This window comes from Sciurus vulgaris (genome assembly GCF_902686455.1).
Source record: "Sciurus vulgaris genome assembly, chromosome: 5".
In the NCBI taxonomy this organism is placed as follows: Eukaryota; Metazoa; Chordata; class Mammalia; order Rodentia; family Sciuridae; genus Sciurus; species Sciurus vulgaris.
Genome location: NC_136465.1, coordinates 116,639,714 through 116,663,159, shown reverse-complemented (window position 1 = coordinate 116,663,159; position 23,446 = coordinate 116,639,714). Strand labels below are relative to the sequence as shown.

At 39.7% G+C, this 23,446-nt stretch overlaps 1 protein-coding gene across 1 annotated transcript in view; it reads right to left on the bottom strand.

The window, feature by feature from the left end:
- Nucleotides 1-19,585, bottom strand: part of NCKAP1L (NCK associated protein 1 like) — a 48,153-nt gene extending 28,568 nt beyond the window's left edge. The window contains exons 1-10 of the mRNA XM_079141564.1: nt 19,412-19,585; nt 18,032-18,142; nt 17,257-17,349; nt 10,856-10,912; nt 10,255-10,397; nt 9,305-9,395; nt 9,079-9,216; nt 7,765-7,813; nt 7,514-7,670; nt 147-203 (exon numbers count right to left, since the gene is read on the bottom strand). Coding sequence (XP_078997690.1) covers nt 147-203; nt 7,514-7,670; nt 7,765-7,813; nt 9,079-9,216; nt 9,305-9,395; nt 10,255-10,397; nt 10,856-10,912; nt 17,257-17,349; nt 18,032-18,142; nt 19,412-19,513 — 998 coding nt within the window. The 5' untranslated portion in view covers nt 19,514-19,585. The remainder of the gene's footprint in view (nt 1-146; nt 204-7,513; nt 7,671-7,764; nt 7,814-9,078; nt 9,217-9,304; nt 9,396-10,254; nt 10,398-10,855; nt 10,913-17,256; nt 17,350-18,031; nt 18,143-19,411) is intronic.
- Nucleotides 19,586-23,446: the final 3,861 nt, after the last annotated feature.

Sequence of the window (23,446 nt, the reverse complement as noted above, 5' to 3'; positions counted from 1 at the left end):
GAGCCCCCAAATAAATGTTTCCTCCTCTACAATTGTGCTGGTCTTTCAGTCACAGCAGCAAAAAAGCTGATTAAAGCAGGTAAGAACCAAAGTCAGGAGACAGCCCTATTTCAACCCCTCTCAGAGAGCCCATCCCCCACTTTTACCTGTTTGCGATCACATGTTCCTTGCTCTCCTTGATGTCTGCCACACGCTTGCCATACCTAAGGATTGACAGAAGCATAGCAGGGTTGAGCATACCACTGGGGGGCCCTGCCCACCCTTCCTGTCCTTAGACTGCAACCTATAGGCTTGGGGTAGAAGAGGTTAGCAGGACCTTTCTAAGCCTAACTTCTTACCCTGGCCTAGCAATAAAAGACTCACAGAGCTTAAAGGTCACTCTCTTCTACTTCTTTATTTTGCAGATAAAGAAAGTAGCTAGGGGGCTTGAGATATAACTCAGTTGGCAGAGTGCTTGCCTCACATGCACAAGGCCCTGGGTTCAATCCCAAGCACCACAAAAAAATAGAAAATATAGCTAGGGAAAGGAAATGACTTGCCCAAGGTCCCCATAGGGACTTAAAGGCAAAGTTGAGGCTGGACTTCTCACCCTATTCTCCTGCCTTGACACCTTAGAGTCAAGACACTTCCAAGTTTGAGCAGGATAAAAGAAGCAATGCAAAATACCACATAGGCCCTGCTCTCAAGTAAAAGTAGTTGCTCCACCTGTACCAGGGGTCCTCTTCCCACCCCTTGGAATGCAACTTTATGGGTCATCTCTTTGTTACTTTAATCTCTCCCTCTCCATCGGCTTCTTCTCTTCTCCAACAAATAAGTTCAAAGCCTCCCTTATTCTAAAAAGACCTCACTTGACCCTAACAATCCACTGAACTTCACCCATTCTCCCACACCACCAAACTCCTTCGAAGAGACATCACTTTACTTCCTCACCTCTCACTGACCCTTGGATCCCACAAGGCCTTCAACACTTAACAAACCGCTCTCTCTGAGGTCAATGTGAAACTCTGAATCACCAAATTAAATAAACTTTTCATTGCCTGTGGTTTGTCTGCAGCATTTGGCCATGTTCCTTTTATTCTACTAGCAACCTGTAGTAGAATCCCAGTCTATTATCATAGACTCTTTGCTTTCTGTGTTCCTTGCATCTGTCTTCCCTCATTGAGTATTCCTGTGTCACATTAGTGGGACTTTATAACCTCTCATTTCCCCTCTCCAAACCACTCCTTTGTTGAACAGTGCAAAATCAAAGAAATTTAGAGTTGAAAAGTATCTTAATTAAATTAGGATTCAACTCCACAGCATTCCTGGTGGATAATTATTTCAACCTTTACAAAGGAAGGAAACAGGCAGAATTAGGAGTCAAAAAATCTAGAATTGTTTCCTAATTCCACCTCTTATTAACTGAGGGACATTGAGACTGAGCTTCTCATTTTCTCATTTACAAAAAGGTATATTAATACTTATATCTGAGTTATCATGAAAATCAACGTAGATCACTTATGCCAAAGAACTCCCTAAACAATAAATCATATATATTGGTTATTGTTCTTAATGATGGGGAACTGAAAGGTACACCCATACATTGCTGGTGGGGCTGCAAATTAGTGCAGCCACTCTGGAAAGCAGTGTGGAGATTCCTTAGAAAACTTGGAATGGACCCACCATTTGACCCAGGTATCCCACTCCTTGGCCTATACCCAAAGGACTTAAAATCAGCATACTACAGAGATACAGCCACATCAGTGTTCATAGCTGCTCAATTCACAATAGCCAGACTGTGGAACCAACCTAGATGCCCTTCAATTGATGAGTGGATAAAGAAACTGTGGTATATATATACAATGGAATATTACTCAGCCATAAAGAATGATAAAATTATGGCATTTGCAGGCAAATGGATGAAATTGAAGAATATCATGCTAAGTGAGATAAGCCAATCTCAAAAAGCCAAAGGATGAATGATATCGCTAATAAGTGGATGATGACACATAATGGGGGGAGGGAAGGGTTAGTGTTAGGGTTAGAGTTAGGGTTAGGGAGGGGGGCAAGTATGGAGGAAGGAAGCACTGTATAGAGGGAAAAGAGGGGTGAGAGGGGTGGGGGGAAGGGAAAAAAGAATGAATCAAACAACATTACTCTATGTAAATTTATGATTACACAAATGGTATGCCTTTACGCCATGTACAAACAGAGAAACAACATGTATCCCATTTGTTTACAATAAAATTAAAAAATTTAAAAAATGATGGGGAACTGAGCAACCTTCCAATATGCCTTCCATTCCTCAGAAGTGGTCATCATTAGACAGTTTTATCATCAAGGATTTTATACCCCAATCCACCTCCTACAACTTCTAATTATTAATCTTTAATTTATTCTCTCTTAACTCTGGCAAAGATTTTTTTTCCTTTTTATATTGTTTTATTCTTTGGCAATGAATACCTACCACCATACTGGGAATTGAACCCAGGGGTACTCTACCACTGAGCAACATCTCCAATCCTTTTTATTTTTTATTTTAAGACAGGGTTTCTCACTAAATTGCTGAGGCTGGCCTTGAACTTATGATTCTCCTACCTTAGCCTTCAAATTATCTGGGATTACAGGCACGTGTACCTCACTTGATTCTCCTCTATTCTCAAATCATCTTCCCCCGCCCCTAGATTCGACATATAAGACAAAATATATGACACTTGCCTTTCTGGTTCTGGCTTATTTTACTTAACATTATGATCTCCAGTTCTACCCATTTTCCTACAAACCACATGGTCTCATTCTTATCTATGGTTGAATAATATTCTATCATGTATATGTATCACATTTTCTTTATCCATTTATCCATTGATGGGCTAATTCCATGACTTGGCTATTGTGAATCGTGCCACAATAAGAATGAATATGCAAATATCTCTAGAGTATGCTGACTTTAATTCCTTTGGGTGTATACCAAGGCATGGTATAGCTGAATCATATGGTAGTTCTATTTTTAGTTTTTTTGAGGAACCTCCATACTAATTTCCACTGTGGCTCTACTAATTTATATTCCCACCAACACTGTATAAGTGTTCCTTTCTCCATTTTTCCTCCACTTCTTTGCCAACATTTACTGGTTTTTTGTACTTTTTTTTTTCAGAGGTGGGAACTGAACCCAGGGCCTCACACATGCTAGGCAAGTATTCTACATAGAGCTATATTTTTAAAATATTTTTAAATATTTTTAGTTGTTGATGGACATTTATTTTAATTATATGTGGTGCTGAGAATCAAACCCAGTGCTTCACACGCGGTAGGCAAGTGCTCTACCACTGAGCCACAAACGCCGGCCCTGGTTTTGTCTTCTCGATGATAACCAGTCTGATAGAGTAAAATTGAATCTCAATATAGTTTTGATTTGCACTTCCCTGATGCTAAGAATGTTGAACATCTTTTCATATATTTGCCATTTGTACTTCTTTCGAGAAGTGTCTGTTCAGTTCATTTGCCCATTTACTTCTTGGGTTACCTGTTTGTGTGTGAATGTTTTTAGTTCTTTATTTATTCTCAATATTAATCCTATGTTGGAAGAGGATTTTGCTAGCTAAAATCCAGCAAAGGTTTTCTCCCATTCTGTAGGCTCTCTTCCCTCTCTGTTAATCGTTTCCTTTGCCAGGCAGAAGCTTTTTAATTTGATGCCATCCCATTTGTTGATTTCTGCCATGATTTCCTGAGCTATTAGAGTCCTACCCAGGGCCAGGAAGTCACTGCCTGTACCTACGTTCTAAAGTGTTTCCCCTGTGTATTCTTCTATCGGTTTCAAAGTCTCAGGTCTTACCTGTAGTTCTTTGATCCATTTTGAGTAGATATTTGTGCAGATTGAGAGATAGAGATCGAGTTTCAGTCCTCCTCCTAAGGATATCCTGTTTTCCAGCACCCTTAGTTAAAGAGGTTCTCTTTTCTCCAACTTAGGTTTTTGGCACCTTTGCCAAGAATCAGATGGCTGTACCGCCTATTTACTCTATTTCTTTGGTCTATGTGTCTATTCCATTCCTCTATTCTATTCCATTGGTCTACATGTCTGTTTTCATGCCAGAACCACACTGTTTATATGACTATGGCTCTGTAGTATAGAAAGAAAAGCAATGCTTTTCCTCCCACCCCCTCAGGACTGTTTTGACTATTGAGGTTTTCTTTGCATTTATATGAACTATATCGTTGATTTTTCTAGTATGGTAAAGAAAATCATTTGCATTTTGATGAGAATTAAGGCTTTTTTAAAATAATACTTAGGAATCAGCATTCTCATAGGCTGTTGATAATATAATCTATTTGGAAGGCAGTTTGGCAAAAGCTATTAAAATTTAAAATGTGCAAATCCTTTATTCTTAGCAATTACACATCTGAGAATTCACCCTATAAAAATACTCACCTAGGTTCACAAAGGTAAAGGTATATGTCTAAGGATGTTCGTGATAGCATTTTACAATGATTTTTTATTTATTTATTTATTTATTTATTTATTTATTTATTTATTTATTTATTTATTTATTTATTTATTTTTGCAGTACAGGGGATTGAACATAGGACCTTGTACATGCTAGACCAGCACTCTGCTATTGAGCTACATCCCCAGCCCTTTTTTATTTTGAGATGGGGCCTCACTAACTTGTCTAGGTTGATCTCAAATGTGTAATACTCCTGCCTCAGCCTCCTGGAGTAACTGGGATTACAGGCATGTACCTTCACACCTGGCTTATAATGATTTTTAAAAATGAAAGCAGTTCAAATATTCACCAATAGAAGTTTGGATAAATATGTTACAACCACATAATGGAATACTGTTCATCTGTTAAAAAAAAAAAAGAAGATATCCAGAAATATAGTAAGGGGGGAAAAGCAAACTATAGGCAGAATATAGAATGCAGGTATATTTCTTTTTTAAAAATTACTTATGTAAGGTTGAAAATACATGCACATCTTTTATGTTTATATACATGTGTGCATACACATACACACACACACACACACACACACAAGCATCTAGAGAATGTACATCAAACTACACTGGGAGGTAACATTGTAGCCAGTTTCCACTCTGTATTTTTCACATTTCTGAATGTCACATTTGCCACCAGAGGTAATAATATAGGTAATTTGACCCCTCTCTTAATCACATACCACCTCCTCATTATAGCTCTATTCTTTCCTTCACAAATGACTCAACAAAGTTGTTATTAAATTCCTTATCTCCAACTGCTCCTAACCAGTGCAACTCGGCTTTCAAACTCATCACTCAACTTAGGTTGTTCACAAGAAGGGCATAAGGTGATCCTTATAACCAAACCCAAGGGACTTTTTTTTTTTTTGTACCAAGGATTACACCTAGGGGTACTCACCCATGAGCCACATTCCCAGCCCTTTTTTATTTTTTTATTTGAGACAGGTGGCTTAGGGCCTCGCTAAGTTGCCGAGGCTGGCTTTGAACTTGCAATCCTTCCCCAGCCTCCCAAACTGCTGGGATTACAGGCATGCGCCACCATGCCCAGCAGCACATTTTCAATCCTTACTTTATTTGATCACTTAACACCATCCAACATACATAACCAGTTCAGTTCTCCCTTCTTCCCTTGGCTTCTGTTTTCCCTCTTCTTCTCAATGTCCCCGTGATTTTTCTGCCTCTGAAATTCAGTGTACCCAGAGGCACATGGTCCCCCCTTCTCTTCTCACTCTAGTTCTCCTTGAGTCTCACTAACTCTCGTGGCTTTGATTATCATCTAACCAGTCTACATCTGAGTCCAAACCTCACTCCTCACTTCCAGCAAAAGGCTCAACACATCTGTCCTCACTCTCCTACACAAACTTCAGATTCAACCTGTTCAAAACTGAAGTCATGTCAGGCATGGTGGCACACAAGCTACTCAGGAAGCTGAGGAAGGACTGCCAGTTTGAGGCCAGCCTTAACACTTAACAAGACCCTTTCTCAAAATAAAAAGGGCTGTGGGTGCTCAGTGGTACAGCATTTAATCTCTAATAGCCAAAAAAAAAAAAAAAAAAAAAAAAACCCTGAATTGACAAAGGCTGAGGATGTAGCCCAAGGTTAGTGTGTTGTCTAGTATGCACAAAAGCACAAAGCCTTGGGTTCAATCCCAAGCACCACAAAAAAGCAAAAAGGGAAAGAAAAAGAAAAGAAAATCACAAACTTTTCCCCACAAACTTGTTTTATCTCATATGTCCTCTGTCTTAAGGAATGCTAGCTATATGTTTCAGAAGCCTTGACATCACCCTCATTTCCTCCTAATTTACTTAATTAATCCCTGCCTCTACCTTTGTCCATCTTATATCTTTTATTCCCTACAGCAGAGTAACTTTTTCTAAAGTGCAAACATGATCATGATATTGCCCTATTAGAATTCACTAAATGGCTCCATATCCTCTTTAGAACAGATTCAGACTCCAGGGCAGAACATACAAGGCCCTGACTTACCTCCCCAAACCCATCTCTCTGACATCCCCACCTTTGTCACCCAGCTGTTCATTTCCTGAACCTGTGGGTTTGATCATTTTTCTGCATAGAATCCCTTCCTCTGGGGGCTGGGGTTGTGGCTCAGGGGTGGAATGCTTGCCCAGCATGTGTGAGTCACTGGGTTTGATCCTCAGCACCACATATAAATAAATGAGTAAAATAAAATCATTGTGTCCATCTACAACTAAAATAATAAAACATAAAGAATCCCCCACACACATCCACACTGACTAACTCTTAGGTCTACCTGTGTCCTGATCCTGAAAGGCCAGTTTAAATACCTTCTAACTGCTTCTACTGCTTCTACAGCACTTTGTTTTTGCATACCACAACTCCTTACTCTATCAAAACAGTTTGCCGTGTGTGCAAACTGTGTGTGTGTGTGTGTGTGTGTGTGTGTGTGTGTGTGTGTTGCTGGGGATTGAATCAATGGCCTTGTGCTTGCAAGGCAAACATTCTACCAACTGAGCTACATCCCCAGCCCCCAGTTTACCTTTTCCCATCAATTTGTAAACTCCTGGAGAACAGAGACTCTGGTTGAGTGGTTGGTTGGTTGGTTGATTTTAACAATCATATAGTACTTAAAATATACAAGGCACTTTCTATATGCTTCACAAATAGCAACTCTTTTATTCTTTATAACCCTATGAGGTTAGTCATAAGAAGGTGTTACCATCATCCACATTTTGTAGATGAGGAAATTGAGCCAATGGCACAGGGACGTTAATCAACTTGCCCAAGGTCACACAGCTAATAAGTAGTAAAGCCTGAATTCAATCTAGTTTGAGTTCTCACTCTTCACCTCTGTTATCTTATTAGTAATCATTGTATTACTAAAACCCAGTGAAGCACCTAGTAAACAGCCGGTATTCAATAAATACTTCTCCAATAGTTAGAATTACCCCTTACCACCCATACTCTGGGAACACAAATTGAGACAAAAAAAAAAAAAAAAAGATGTTGGAAGGGGCTAAAAAAAAACCCCAAAATCAATTAGGCTGTCACACCTCTTACCCTTTCAAACTGCTAAACAGGTCCTCTGTGACCTTGTGCACCTGCAGCACATCGTCCCGGATGAGCGTGATGTACAGGGAGCCCTGCAGACACAGCTTCCACAGCTTCTGGCACTGGCTGTTGGAGTTGAGGCATCCGTGACAAAGAAGAAACCCAACTGTAGGGCGTAGAGAGTGGGAGAAAGCCTTTTAGAATTTGCTCTCCATGTCAGATGCTGCTGCGTCTGTCCCCGCCTGACCCCCAAAACTTACTGATAATCCAGCGCTCCATCACTTCCACGGACAGATACTCACAGGCCATCTGAGAGCAGAGAGACAGAGACCGTCAAGCAGTTATCTAACTCAGTCTTCCCCTAAAGGAGTAAAGCCTATCTAGAATCTGAATATCGAAACCAACTTTAGGGGTCTGGGGTGTATCCTAGGGGTAGAGTGCCTGCCTAGCATGCCCAAGGCCTGGGTTCAATCCCCAGCACCAACTTTTATTTTACCACACTGGACAAGGGCTATTTGATAAGCCAGTAGCTGGGAAATCTGCCAATAATGAAGGGGAGGCCTGGAAGTGAACTGAGGGGAAAAGGACATAGTTGAGAAAAGGAAAAGGGGCTGGAGCCAGAGATCAGGACAAACAAAAGGTTTAACATACAGCTCTTCAACAGTTCAGAGGCTTTTAATAACAGAAGGGAATCCAAAACCTCCTCATGATTTCTTTCTCCTTTAGATTATTTTACCACACAAATCACTCAGTTGGCCCTTATCACTAATCTCGTAGCCCCAGCTATATTTTTATGACAACATGGCATAGCGTTCCTAAACAATATGTTCTTTTCTATTCTTTTCTTCTGGTACTAGGAATTGAATCCAGGGGTGCTTTACCACTGAGCCACATCCTCAGTTCTTTTTATGTTTTATTTATTTTTTTAAAAAAATTTTTAGATGTTGATGGACCTTTATTTGTTTTTGTTTTGTTTTGTTTTGTTTTTTCATTTATTTTTATGCAGTGCTGAGAATCGAACCCAGAGCCTCATACATGCCAGGCAAGCACTCTCCACTGAGTCACAACCCCAGCCCCCTATGTTTTATTTTTTGAGACAGGGTCTCGCTAAGCTACTTAAGGCCTCACTAAATTGCTGAGTCTGGCTTTGAACTTCAATCCTCCTGCCTCACCCTCCCAAGTCACTGGGATTACAGGTATGTGCCACCACACCCAGCAATGATAAGTTCTTTGAAGGAAGGACTTTGGGCCCATACTAGTTTAACAAAACATTTATTCATTGATTGACTCACAAACTCAAGTTCCTCCTAGTTCCCAATGAACCACTTCCATCCATTCATTCGTCCCACAAACAGTTACTTAATTCCTTTTATGAGAAGGTGCATGCTAATCCGGGTCCAAACAGAAGCTCCAACCCAATCATGTTTTTGAGCTACAAGAAGTGATGGACCTAGAGGCATATCCTAGAAGAAGGCTAACTGTTCCTAGGGCTGATGTTTCCTGAAAGAAGCACCTTCTAAAGTTATAGCCTTGGCAGAGAATGCCTCCCCTAACAGAAGGAAAAGGGAACTTACTGTGTCTGAATTAGCAGGGTTAATCATGGCAGGGGGGCTGCTGATGAGACTGAGAAGCTGGGCACTGCGCCACTGCTCAGCCCCCTGGTTCCGCCGGACAAACAGGAAGTGCAAAGAGAGGAGGGCTCCACTCACAGCCTGCAGGAAGAGGCAAGTCACCCTGAGTGTCAAAGCTGGGTACAAACACTTCTGCCTCAGGCAGTCCCTGCTCTCTTAGGGAACTTGCCTTTGTGTGAGGCCCAAATTCTTCTGTCAGCTTCTTCAGAGGGTGGTCATACTCCAAGACCATTTGGCCCAGGCGAGCAAAACTGGGGTCACTGGAAGAAGGCAGAAGACAGAGGAGTTCTAGGCCTTAACCATGACAGAAACATAAATGTTTACATACAGGATAAAAACATGTGCATAGGCCGACATCCCTGGCACCTCCAAAGACAGACTGATCTGTGAATCACACCTACAGATACACCACTCGAGACTCAGTCACTGGTTAGACAGAACCATACAATTTGGGGCAGGTCCTTAAAAGTTTATCCTTTTTAGCACCCAAAATAGGGGTGGATACACAATAGGTATTCTCTAAATTTGTGTCAACTAGTCAGAAATCAAGTAGCATGCCTGTACACAACCCAAAAGGATATATAAATATGTAAAGCTGATGGGAGTATGCCCAGGTAGCCAGGCAGACACCTGGGCATGCACATCACACATAGAACAATGTGCCAGGTCCCCCTCAAATTCCTCCAGCATTCATTTCTTCAGTCCTTAAATGCTTGTATGTGCACTACTCAAGTTGGGGAAGAATTGCAGATCATTCAAAATTCATTTATATTTGGCTTCAAATGTATTAGCATACATTACTTACCCCTGGTGGCTAAACCTTACTAGTATTAGTCCTAACAATACTACAGAGAATTGTCTTTGTGATTTTTGCAATAACCTGAAAAGCAGAGTAGAAGCCAGTCCAGGATAAAAAAAAAAAAAAGATCAGAGGTAATGCAGAATGGACGATCCACTAATAGATGTTCAAGAGTTAACTATTTGTAAAAGTGTACCTTCCTTTCCCTGGGACGTATGTAGATCTTAGGTTCTCACCTGAGAAGTCATAGCATCCCTTTCCTTTGTATCCACCCCCACCTCAGAGTACCGCTCCTGAGACCTCACCTCGCCTTAACTCACCCATGCCCATGTAGCATCTCGTGGGCACAGTTGTACGTGCCAATGAGTATCCGTCGATCTTCAATCCGTGATAGAAGTAAAATAACTGAGGTGTAAGTCACAATCAAGTCCAGGTAGCTTCGAGTGAAGTCAAAATTGAGACTCTACAAGGAAGAAACATTGAAACCCAAGGACACAGCATGACCAATGGTTCTGGATCTCCCTGTTTCTCCAGCCATTCCAGAGAGTGCTAAATAGACTCTGGGTGGGTCTATTTTGAAGTAGGAACTGATAGGATCAAAATTTCAGAAGAAGAAAATTGAAACAAAAGTCAGGAGCTAAACATGAGCTCCAGACACAAGGAGACCAGGAAACAAGTTAGCATTTGAGAGTTGAAGGAAGTGAAGTAAAAAAAAAAAAAAAAAAAATTTGTGTAGTTTTTGAATTGATTAAATCACCTTGCTGATCTACTTAACTTGTAAGTACATCTTATCTTTGGCAGTTTTTACAAAAGAATTATGGTCCTGAGAGGGACCATATGGTCCGTTCTTGCAGTCCCATCCTAAACCCATCTTTTCTTTAATTCTATTCCCTAGTAAAAGAAAATTACAAAGGATCTTACGATATCAAAATGGCACTGGCAGGCATCGATGGTGTTGAGAAGTTCATATACATGATCCTGGGGGTGGAAATGAAGATGAGAATGAATAAAACAATAGAGAAGATGACAGGTAATACCAGAGGGGGTATTAAGTGAGGGGGAGAGAACACTCCTTTGGGGGCCGCCAGGTCTTGGAAGGGAGGCATTGTTAAAAAGACAGAGAAGTTTCTCCTCTGTAAGCCACCAGGAGCCCCTTTCAGGCTACCCTGACAAACGTCTGTGTGTCCACAGGCACACCTCACATCTCTATTGTACACACTGTCCCTGACCTTATCATCCCTGTGTCCCACTCCTCTATGGGGTAAAATGGAACAACTTTGAAAAATAGTTTGGCAGTTTCTTAGAAAATTAAACTCTTATTAAGAACTAATACTCTTATTAAGAACTAGAAGAGAGGAATTTGAAGTTTCCAAAAGCAAAGAAGTGATGTTCAAGGAGATGGAAATGCTAATTATACTGATTTGATCACCAGACACTGTACATGAAGCAAATTATCACACTGTACACCACAGATACGTACAATTATTATGTCAATTAAAAGAGAAAGAAATTGAAAAACTCAAAATATTAAACATACTCTTACTATATCATTCAGCAAATTCAACTTCTAAATTATTTACTCAAGTGAAATGAAAAATATGTCCCCACAAAGATTTATAATTAAATGTTTATAGCATATTGGCCAAAAAAATTAGAAACAACCCAATGTCTGTCAACAGGTAAACAGATAAACTAATTGTATCCATATAAGGGTATAGTTCTCAGCAAAAGTAAGTTATGAATTACTGATACACAGAACATAAATCTTAAAAATATCATGCTGCATGAAAGAAGCCAGATACACACACACACATACACAAAACATGCTAATTAGATCCCATTTATTTGAATTTCGAAAAAAGAAAAATCTATTCTAGAAAGTGGATTGTATTAAAGGGACATTGAATCATAAAAAAAGAAAGACAAAAAAGAAAGAAAACAGATCAGTGGCTTCCTGGGGTTGGTAATAAAACGTAGGGATTGATGAGGGGGAAGAAAAGACTTAGGGAAACTTTGCAGGTAATAATGTTTTTTAACTTCGCAATGGTGATACACTGGCATATACAGTTGCCAAAGTTTATTAATATGTATAGGAAAAAAATGTTTTCAACTTATCTTCCTAAAAGGCTGTGTCTAAAATTACCAAATGGGAAAACCAAGACTGAGTAGTTAAGCAACTTTCCCAGGATCAGAGAGCTAGTGAAGTACAGCACCTATATCCTGTGACCTTCCCTGTACACAATACGACCTGTACCTCTGTCCAGGTCTATGTTGCCACATTTGCTAGGAACATTTCTCTACATTCTAGTCTGCAACGCAGGGCCTACAGGATATAGCTGAAGTTCCCTTTCAGTCACTACAAAGGTCCTACACTCTAAATACAAGAATTAGAGGAGAAAAGATTTTATATTTGTTGGCTTATTACTTAATGCTAAACACTGAGCTAGACTTTTTTCATGCATTATCTCATTTAATTCTCCCAAATGCCACATGTAGTAAATATTACTTCTCCCTTTTACAAAAAAGAAAACAGATTCAACGAATTTTTTTGTTTAGCCAGATGTGGTGGTACAAGTGTATAATCCCAGCTACTCAGGAGGCTGAGGCAAGGAGGCCAGCCTAGGCAACTTAGCAAGACCCTAACTCAAAATAAAATTCTAACAGGGCGGGGGGGGAGTGGGTAAGGCAAGAATGGAGGATGGATGGATTGTGTAGAGGGAAATGAGGGGTAGGGAGGGGGTGGGGGGGAGGAAAAATAATAGAATGAGACAAACACCATCACCCTATGTACATGTATGATTACACAAGTGGTGTGACTCTACTTCGTGTACAAGCAGAGAAACAAAACGTGTACCCCATTTGTGTATAATGAATCAAAAATATAAAAAATAAATGAATAACAAAAAAATAAAGTTCTGAGAAGGGCTGGGATGGAGCTCAGAAGTACAGTGCTTGCCTTGCATGTGTGAGGTCCAGGGTTCAATCCCCAATACCACTGGGATAGTGGCAACATTGTTTGAAGTCATTCAGGTTGTATGTAGCAAAGCTGACATCAGAAACCCCATCTGATTTAATGCTTACCTACGTTACAATGCACCATAATTCGATGTCCTTATTTCTCTTCCTGCCTTAAACAAGCAATACCAAACGCTTTGGGCTCAGAACTTTACCACCACAGCAACTGGCAGATGCCCTAAAATATCCTTTGGATTCCAATTTTTTTCTAGCAAGAGACTTTTTGTAAGCTTCAAGCATTCTTTCCAGTGTCTCCACCAGCACCTACCCTATTACTAACGGCTACTCCCAGTTCCAAGATTAACACTCTGCAGCCTGACGCTCCCTCAGACTCACAGTCCTGCACGTTCCCACCAGTCTCTTCATTATGGAAGCTACGGAATGGATTCACAGCCTGAAGGAGGCACAGGGCTCCCAAGGCAGGGCCCACACTCTTGCATCATCTGAAGAAGTACTACACCGCCACAAATTTAGATCGCTCAGAGGACTAAAATATGCACATTTCTTGAACATATAAATAATAGTGTGTTCATTGTAGAAAAATTAGAAAATACAGACGAGTTTAATTTTAATTTATGTTAAACCACCCATAATCCTGCCTATCAGAAATTCTGATCCTCGGCATATGCATATTTATCTATGTAAATATACCTTTTAGTGACATCTTACATCTTAAGTAAGATTATAATTTACTCTTCCATTAAACATGTGAAAACATTTCTGCATATCAATTAATATAAACATGTTATCATCTTTAACAACAGCATAATAATAATTTACAGGTATATACCCTAAACTTTTCACCAAATCTGTTTTTAAAAGATATATCAATTATCAAGTTGTCATTATCATAAATAATGCCAAAGACTACATTATTGTACATGTGTCTTTGCACTTACATCTATTTCCTTAAGACAAATTTCTAGAAGTAGAATTACCTCATTAATTTTTAACACTTTTGAAACACATTATTAATTTGTCTTTTTAAAAGCATTGTGTTTAATAACCCTAATGGTTATTCATGTTTACAAAAAAACTATTTGCTTATTGTTTAAAATTCCAATAAATATCACTTATGTAATATTGCTACCAGAAACTTTTAACAATAAGACAAATCCAAATTGAAGAATATTCTGAAAAATAACTAGCTGGGCTTTTCAAAAAGGTCAGAGTGCAAAGGAACTGAATAGACACTTCACAGAAGGAAAAATACAAATGGTCAACAAATATATAAAACTATGTTCAACATCTCTAGCAATTAGAGAAATGCAAATTAAAATTACACTGAGATTTCATCTCATTCTAGTTAGAATGGCAATTTTCAAGAATACAAGTAACAAAAAATGTTGGTGAAGATGTGGAGAAAAAGATTCATTCATACATTGCTGGTAGGACTGCAAATTGGTGCAACCACTATGGAAAGCAATATGGAGATTGCTCAGAAACTTGGAATGGAATCACCATTTAACCAGTTATCCCACACCTCACCATATATCCAAAGGATTTAAAATTAGCATACTATAATGATGCAGCCACATCAATGTCTATAGCAGCTCAATTCACAATAGGTAAGCTATGGAACCAACCTATGTGCCCTTCAACAGATGAATAGAAAAAGAAAATGTGGTATATATACACAACGGACTATTACTCAGAAGAATGAAATTATGGCCTTTGCCAGTAAATGGATGGAACCTGAGAGTATCATGCTAAGTGAAGTAAGCCAATCCAAAAAACAAAGGTTGAATGTTCTCTCTGAAATGATGCTAACATACAATGCGGGGGATAGAAGTTCATTGGATAAGACAAAGGGGAATGAAGGGAAGGGATAGGGTATGGGAATAGGAAAGACAGAATGATCAAACATAACTTTCCTATGTTCATATGTGAATACCTGACCAGTGTAACTCCACATCATGTACAACCACAAAAATGGAAAGTTACACTCCATGTATATATAATATGTCAAAATACACTCCACTGTCATGTACAGTTAAAAAGAAAAAATAAAAAGAAAAGGTCAGAGTAGCCAGGTGCAGTGGTGCATGCCTGTAATCCCAGCAACTTGGGAGGCTAAGAAAGGAGGATGGCAAGTTTGAGACCAACTTCAGTAACTTAGCGAGGCCCTAAGGACTTAGTGAGACTCTGTCTCAAAATGAAACATTTTTTTAAAAAAGGGCTGGGAATGTGACTCAGTGGTTAAGCAACCCTGGGTTCAATTCCAAGTATCAAAAAAAAAGTGTCATGAAAGATAAACAAAGACTGGGAAATATTCAGACTAAAGACTAAAGAGACATAACTAAATCCAATGAAAGATCCTTGAAACAACTGGAGAGATGTGGACATGGGTCATGTATCAGCCAATAGTGTTACAGGCAATGTTACATTTCCTGAGTATAAAAGTTGTATTAGAATTATGTAAGAAAATATTCTTGTCCTTAGTCCTTAGCAGAGGTAGCTAAAATATTTGGAGAAGGAAATTTCATGTCTGCTAACTCAAATGGTTCAAAAAAAAATAAGAAAATGCAGCAAGATACTAGTAATGAGGAGATCCAGGAGAAGACAAACACAATATTCTTTGCACAGGTTGACTATCTTACCCAAAAAGCTTGGAATCAAAAGTGTCTCATATTTCACCTTTTCTTAATTTGAGAATATTTACATAGGCATATAAGATATCTTGTGGATAAGACCCAAAGCTAAGCACAATATTCATTTATGCTTCATATACAACTTATTCACATAGCCTGAAGGTAACTTAATACAATATTTTTTTTAAATATACTTGAATTTTGACTGCTCCCAGTCACATGAAGACAGATTTGGCATTTCCCACTTGTGGCAGACATGTCAGCACTCAAAATTTTTCAGATTTTCAAACATTTCAGAATTTAGATTCTCACATTAAAGATACCCATATACTCTTGAAATTTTTTAGTAGGTTTGTAATAAAATATTGATGGAAAATAATTTAGTGTTTTAAAATTCAATGACTGCAAAAAAATATATATATATATACCTTAAAACTCAAAAAGCAAAACAAACAAATAAAATTCACAAATAGCCAAAGGAAATAGACATTTTTCCAAAGAAGACATACAAGGGCCAATAAGAACATGAGAAAATGCTCAACATCACTAATTATTAACAAAATTCAAGTCAGAACTACAGTGAGGCTGGGTAAGTAGCTAAGTGGGTAGTGTTCTTCCCTAGCATGCCTGAGGGCCTGGGTTCAAGGTCTAGCACCACCACCAAAAAAAAAAAAAAAAAAAAAAAAAAAACAATGAAGCAAAATCTCACACCCAAAAAACAGAGAATAACAACTGTTGGCAAGAATGTTGAGAAATTATAACCCTTGTGCACTGTTGGTGGAATATAAAATGGTATATCCATGGTAGAAAACAGGATAACAGTTCCTCAAAAAGTTAAAAATAGAATTACCATATAATCTGGCAAATTCCACTTCTGGGTATACACCCAAGAGAATTAAAAGCAAGATCTCAAACAGACAGTTGAACATCCACTTCACAGCAACATTATTCACAACTAAAGACATGGAGGCTGCCCAAGCGTCCATTCATGGATGGATGGCAAAATGCAGCAGACCTATGCAAGTAAATATTACTCAGCCTGAAAAAGGAAGGAAGTTCTTCCATAGGCTAGGACATGGATGAAACTTAGGACATTCTGCCAAGTGAAACAAACCAGTCTCAAAAAGACAAAAATACCGCTTACATAAAATACTTAGAGTAGTGAAAATCATAGAAACAAAAAGTAGAATGGTAGTCCCCCAGGGCGAAGGCACAGGGGAAGTGAGCAGTTATTATTTAAAGTGTGTAGAGTTTCAGTTTTACACATGAAAAGAATGATTGTACAACATTATGACAATATTTAATACCACTGAACTGTATACTTAAAAACAGTTAAGATGATAAATTTTGTGTCATGTGTATTATAATAAAAAAATTTTAAAGTATGGTTTAATAAATTAAAGCCAATTGTAATCCATTTCCAAAGATAGTTACTCTAAACAATTTAATAGTCTCTTATTCCAAATCTTTCCTATGTAAATACTAACCCTATGTGTGTATAAATTTATGTATCTTTTAAAATACTGATATGTCATATACTATTTTGCAATTTGCTTTCATTTAACAATGCAACTTAGATATCTTTCCATGTCAGTATATCTCTCTTTTTTTCTCAAGAACTTGTAGTAAGCAGCATAAATGAACATCTACTAAGTAAGGTATAGGAAGTCTGAAAGACTGTGCCTATATTAGGCAGTTGGGCTAGAGAAAGCTCACCCGAAATTCCATGACATCCACAAATGACTGGTAGTAATTGATGAGGAATCTAATTATCTCAGCTTTTTCTCGATGTACTGGTCCTAAATGTTGCTGGGAGAAACACAAAACAAAGAAAAATGCAAAATAAGAAGACAATTGATCAAAGTAAACCGAGGAGTAATACCCAAACAGTGGGATGAAAATACCTGGACAGAGAAATTGAAACTCTCCAATGTTCTCCAGGTCTTTGGAAAGATACTATCTAGGTAGGATGGTTGCATTTGAACCTGACTTGATACAGAGGGTTCAATGAAAGGACATTTCAAGGTCCCTTTCAGCTGAAGAGGTTTACTATTTATGTCAAAGACAAAAGAAGATACCACAGATAAGATGGGTGAAACATCGAGGGCTAACATTCAATGAAGGAAAAGTGGGGGCTATTCCACTAGGTGCATAGCTCTAAATAGCAAGGAAATGTTGAGTGGGAAACAGGAACAACAATAGAATACAGCACCCTGTTGGGTCGGTAGAACTGCCTTGCTCTCCGAGTGCAAAGTGTGCTCATGAATCTTCTCATGGAGAAAGGGATGATGCTTTGCTCCAGCTCACCCTGGGGGACTCCCATCTTATCTCAAAGTCCTCATGACCTAAAACTCTACAACAACCCAAAGCCCTGCAGTTGAGCCAAGGAAAACACCAAGTTTGTAAAGAATCAGTCAAAACACAGAATCTGAGCAAAGCCTGGAGTTTCTCTGGAATCAGAGAAAGGGGGAAAGGAGGAACAAGTGCTCACCGTGCTGTTTCGGACATCTATGTTGGGAAATTTCTTGTTGATGTACTTGAGAGATGACTCCATGGACTTGTCCAGTAAGAAAGGTGGCTTGGATTTGGGATCTGAACAAGTCTGCACAGATAAACCATGCAATATGTTAACCCTTTCTCCTGCCCCTCAGAAACACACCTCCTCCTGCATCTTCCATCCTCATAATCTCTTTAGGAAACAGCAATCCAGGAATTAATTATAAAAGCAGGTAAGTTGGGAGCAAGTTCCAAGACATTAAGCCAACTATCTCAGATCTGAATAAACAACCTGGGATCTTGTCTTGCTAGGTAAAGCTTAACATCTACTCGGTTCCAGCACAAAGAGGAAGCAGGTTCTCCGCCCTGCTTCTGAAGCCGGAAGGCATGAGAAATTGGCTGCTCAGGAGTCATACTTTGTGAGAGACCCAGTGTCATGGTTATGTCCATTATACAAGAATCTTAATCCTAAGGGCATTTATAGGAGGCCTGCAAACTGAAAAACCACGTTTCTGGTATTACAAAATGTACAAAAGTACCCTCCCTCCCACAATTTTCTCTTCCACATTTACCCCCCCCCCCTTTTTTTTAATTCGATTGTTGTTTGTTTTGGCACTGGGGACTGAACCCAGTAGTCCCTTTCCACTGATCTACAACCCCAGTCCTTTATATTTCCACTTTCAGACAGTCTTGTTAAATTGCCCAGGCTAGCCTCTAACTTGCAATCCTCCTACCTCAGCCTCCAGAGTCACTGGGATTACAGGAATGGGCCACAGTGTTCAACTCAATGACGCTTCTTTTATCTCTTTTCTTCTGACCCACCTCTCACCAACAGGTCTCCCAGTTTCACACTTTCTATCCTAAGCACGCACACAGAGCATGTATTGCCCCAAAGCACCTCAGAAGTCACCTATCCCTTTTTATCTACTTAATTCTTTTTCCTTTTAGGGAAGTGCTTCCAACAAAAAACTTTTTGCCAGAGACCCACCTTAAGATCGCTTCAGAGTGTGTGTGTGTGTTGGGGAGGGGGGGTCAACAATAAATAATGAGAGTCAGAATTCTAAACCCCAGACCCTTATCCAAATCACCCAGAACAGAATTATTCTCCCTTTCACCCCCACCCCCACCCCTACCCTCAGCCCTAGAGGAAAGCAGATGCTTTCCCTGGGGTGAGAATTATACCTAGAAATAGAAAGCCCTGAAAAGGCGGCTCCCTTTCGCCTCCCTGACCTGTCGGGCCTACAGAATCTGGGTAGATGAATGCCGGTGAAAGCAGTAAGAAGCCGAGGGGCTCTAACTACCGGACCTTCTGGTCTCAGGGTTCTCTGCTCCAGTACCGCGAGTGACAAGCACCAGTTCCCTCCCTCTTGCCTACCTTCTTGATGTTGTACATGCGGATGAGAACCCCCTGACCTCGATCGTTCAGGATGGTGAGCTTCTCCGCTAGTTTATGCTGGTAGGCAGAGGTCAAAGACATGATGGCCACTGAGAGAGAAGAGCGTCCGAACAGCAATGCCCGATCTCCCCAAACACTCTCAGCTTGTGTGGTGACACCCTCGAGGCGGAAGGGCCCAGCCTGGTTGGTGGACTGGTCTTCCTGTGCCTCTGCAATTGGCCGATGGGTGAAAGCAGTTACAATGGCTCACGGGCCCTCGGAGCCTTCTTGTTCTTCCTCTTGCACACTCAGCAGAGGAGACTTCCTCTTTTGGTGAGGCAGTGAAGTGGGTGAGGCTGGGGAAAGGGACAGATTTTCAAGGCTCTTCACAAGGTGGCACCAATCTTTTTGGCTTTACTCCTCCATAAGGGTCCTAGAAAAAGCTCTAGGTACCAGACAAACAAGTACCTACCACCCCAACCAATACACGTCTGTACTTTCCCTCTTTTATATGCCATCAAGAATGACTCTGGGGGCTGGGGAGAAAGCTCAGTCGGTAGAGTGGTTGCCTTGCAAGCACAAAGCCCTGGGTTCGATCCCTAGCACTGCAAAAAAAACAACTCTGGGCCAGGCGTGGTGCCACACACCTGTAATCCCAGCAAGGCAAGAGGCTGAGGCAGGAGGATCACAAGTTCAAGACCAGCCTCAGGATTTTTGTGAGACCCTGTCTCAAAATAAAAAATAAAAAAGGCTGGTTCAATGGTTATGCACTCCTGGGTTCAACCACCGTATCAAAAAAAAAAAAAAAAAAGAATGCCTCTCTTATTCTTTACTGAACCATAGGCACCATCATATAATAGGACCCAGGTCAAATCCCATCTCTCCCTAACTATACCATCCAATGTATAGTTATATTATATTGTATTACATTGTATATTGCCATATATATATGCATATATATATATATTTCTTGTTAATTTTGTCTTCTCTCTCCCAACTACATCATATGCTCCTTAATGACAGAAATTATACCTAATATTCTTTATCTCCTTCACAAAGCTCTAGTACAGCAATTCCCAAAGAGTGATCCAGCAGCATCAGCATCTGCTAGAAACCCGTTAGACATGCAAATTTTCTGGATTCATCCTAGATCTACTGAATTCAAAACTCTGGGGTGGGTCCAGCACTAATTTAACAACACTGCAGGTGATTCCAATGCACTCTCAAGTTTGAGAACCACTGCTATAGTACAATGATACTTTCAGGTGCTTAAGAAACCGAGCTCAATCCCTGTCCTCTCAGGTTCTAATTGGCAGTCCTCTGAGAAGACCTAGAAATCTGTATTTATAAGTACGCTAGGAGATTGGAGTGCAAATGTTCTAGGGCAGGGTATCCTCCTGGACACAGCAACCATTTACTAAATATGCTGGTTTATTTGTTGAATTAAGACTGAATTGAGAAATAAGCCCCATGAAGAACCACATTGAAAGATGAACAAAAGGAAATTAACAATAACCCTTAAACCTTAGAGGACTGAATAAATTTTAGCACTAAAATATTCTTGTCATTTGAACCAAGCCTCAATCCCCTAACTCAAGGGGTTTCTTTCAAATCACAAAGTCCCTACGAAAATTTTTAAATCAGACAGTTGTTTTTGTATCCATCTCCTTTCTGATCCCTTTTCTCTGCTTTTTAGTTATTCCCATTTTCCATATCCAAAACTCTCACATTGTCCCAATCCATTCCTGGGGGAAGGAAAAGAGAGGGCTGATCAGCATTATTATTTAAGAAATTTAACATGTTTTCTCCCAAGAGAATGTCTTCTTTAAAGAAACAGAAAGATGTCAAAGCTTAACATGTGAAATTTCAAACATCTCTAAGGGAGACTTCGGTTTGTTTTGTTGTCATTTGGGGTTTTGTTTGTTTTGTTGGTACTGGAGATTGAACCCAGGAACACTTAACCACTGAACCATATTCCCAGTCCTTTTAATTTTTTATTTTGAGACAGGGTCTCACTAAATTGCTTAGGGCCTCATTAAATTACCGAGTGTGGCCTTGAATTACAATCCTCTGGCCTCAACCTCCTAGTCACTGAGATTATAGGTGTGCACCACCATACGCAGTTATAAGACTATGAATTCTTGGCAAAGAGAATCTGACTTTCAGTATATTTAGCTACAGGCCTGGTATAATGTGATATTGGCCCTGAAGATTTGAGTCACCTGCTATTATCAAAGAAACCCAGTTTCTAGTAAAGACATTTGTGGGACTTCCGTTGGTCTTTTCATCTTGATGAGGAAGAATAAAGGGCAGGCTGTAAGATGTCAACATCTAGGCCACTGAGCAACAACAGCACAGCACCAGCCTTCTCTGAGTCAGTATTGTTCTATTGGTTCTTTCTCACTTGCATTTCTTATCTTTATCCCAAAAATTTGGTTGAAGACTCACCATACCAAGACAATCTTGCCGAATCTAGCTCTAGTCCCAAGTCCAGCCCTTGCTGAGCTCCAACAGCACTTGGTCTATATTAGATCCTTCACACCTAAATCAGGTTCTGACTTTAATTGCTCATTTTATATTATACAAAAGTGAAAGATCACTGTAGCCTAGAAAAACTTAGTCTCCCATACTTGGTATATAGGAGAAGTCTACACTTTGGAATCGGTCAGAATTGGTACTAAATGTAGTTAAGGAGAGTGGGCTGAGCCTTGTGACATGGAGAGTAAGAGCCCAGGTTCTGGAGTCAGGTAGCTTAAGGTCTTGTCCCAGTCTCCCATTTATCCGGTAAACCAGTTTCCCTGCGTGTAAAATGGAGGTGAAATTGATAACAGTTCTCATCTCATGGGTCTACTGTGTCTATTGAATAAATTAGTACATGCAAAATGATATAACCTAGTTACTTACTGTGTGACAGGTATTTTTAGTGCTTTACATGTATTACCTCAAACAATATTAATGCTGTTCAAACATATACTAGCTTTGTAACTTTAGGCTATCATCACTGAGTTGCTTCCTAATCTATAACATGGTGATAATTCCATACATCCGTGAAAGTGATTAAATGATTTGGCAAATGTAAATGTTTGGCTCAAGGTCCAGCACATTGCATTAGGAATGCAAACAAATTAAAATTTTGATTTTTGAGTTTGTGGTGAGCTTGTTAAATTACTTTTTTGGGGAATTCTAGTAGATGCCTTATAAAGAAAAAGGCCAGGTTTTAAAGATGGACTAATCATGCCAATTGGTAGTCTTCAGGGAAACTTTATTAGAAAGATTATGCAGCAGTTCCTCCTGTGAGCTGAAGATGCCCTTCTAAAGGTAACTAATTACCACAGATCAAGGCCTAGTAACCCTTGCTGCAAACCAGAATCCCCGGTGGAACCCTTTTAAAGCCACGCTCAGTCAAACTCCGCTCGTGAGATTCTGATCCAGTAGTTCTGGAGTGGCCCCAAAGGATCTGTCACTTTAAAACTACTCAGTGATTCTCTTGCACAACGAGATTGAGAATCACTTCTCTAAGACTTCACTGTGACATCAAGACCTTCCAAACTTCTGAGAAACCATAGAACCTACAGTGGGAGGAGAGAAAGTAAACAGAAGGCTTGAAAGGCAAGCCAATTTCCATCATTGACTGGAAGGTATCGTGCTTTCCCTCCCCTCAAACCTCAGCTGTTCACCTTATGTGCCTTACAGAAAGAACGTCTTCCTCTTCTAGTGACACTTCCCTTGGGATTCTTGAGAGACACTACTTTGAGAATAAGGTAGGTCTCAAGCCCCTTTGGGCTAGGTTTGGCTGTGAAGGTGGCATCAATGTTGGAAAACTCTTGCCAAATCTGACATGAGTTAGTCAAATGCCTCCCACCTTAGACTTGGCCTCCCTACATGGGACATTTGGCTTTCAACCATTAGGTGAACCATCCAAAGTCACCAATTGTCACTGTCTATTCTGAAACAAGTCTTTTTATCAAGACCACGTTTACCAGTCTGGTCAAAATCATACTTTTCTAGGTCGCTATCAAAAAAAAAAAAAAAAAA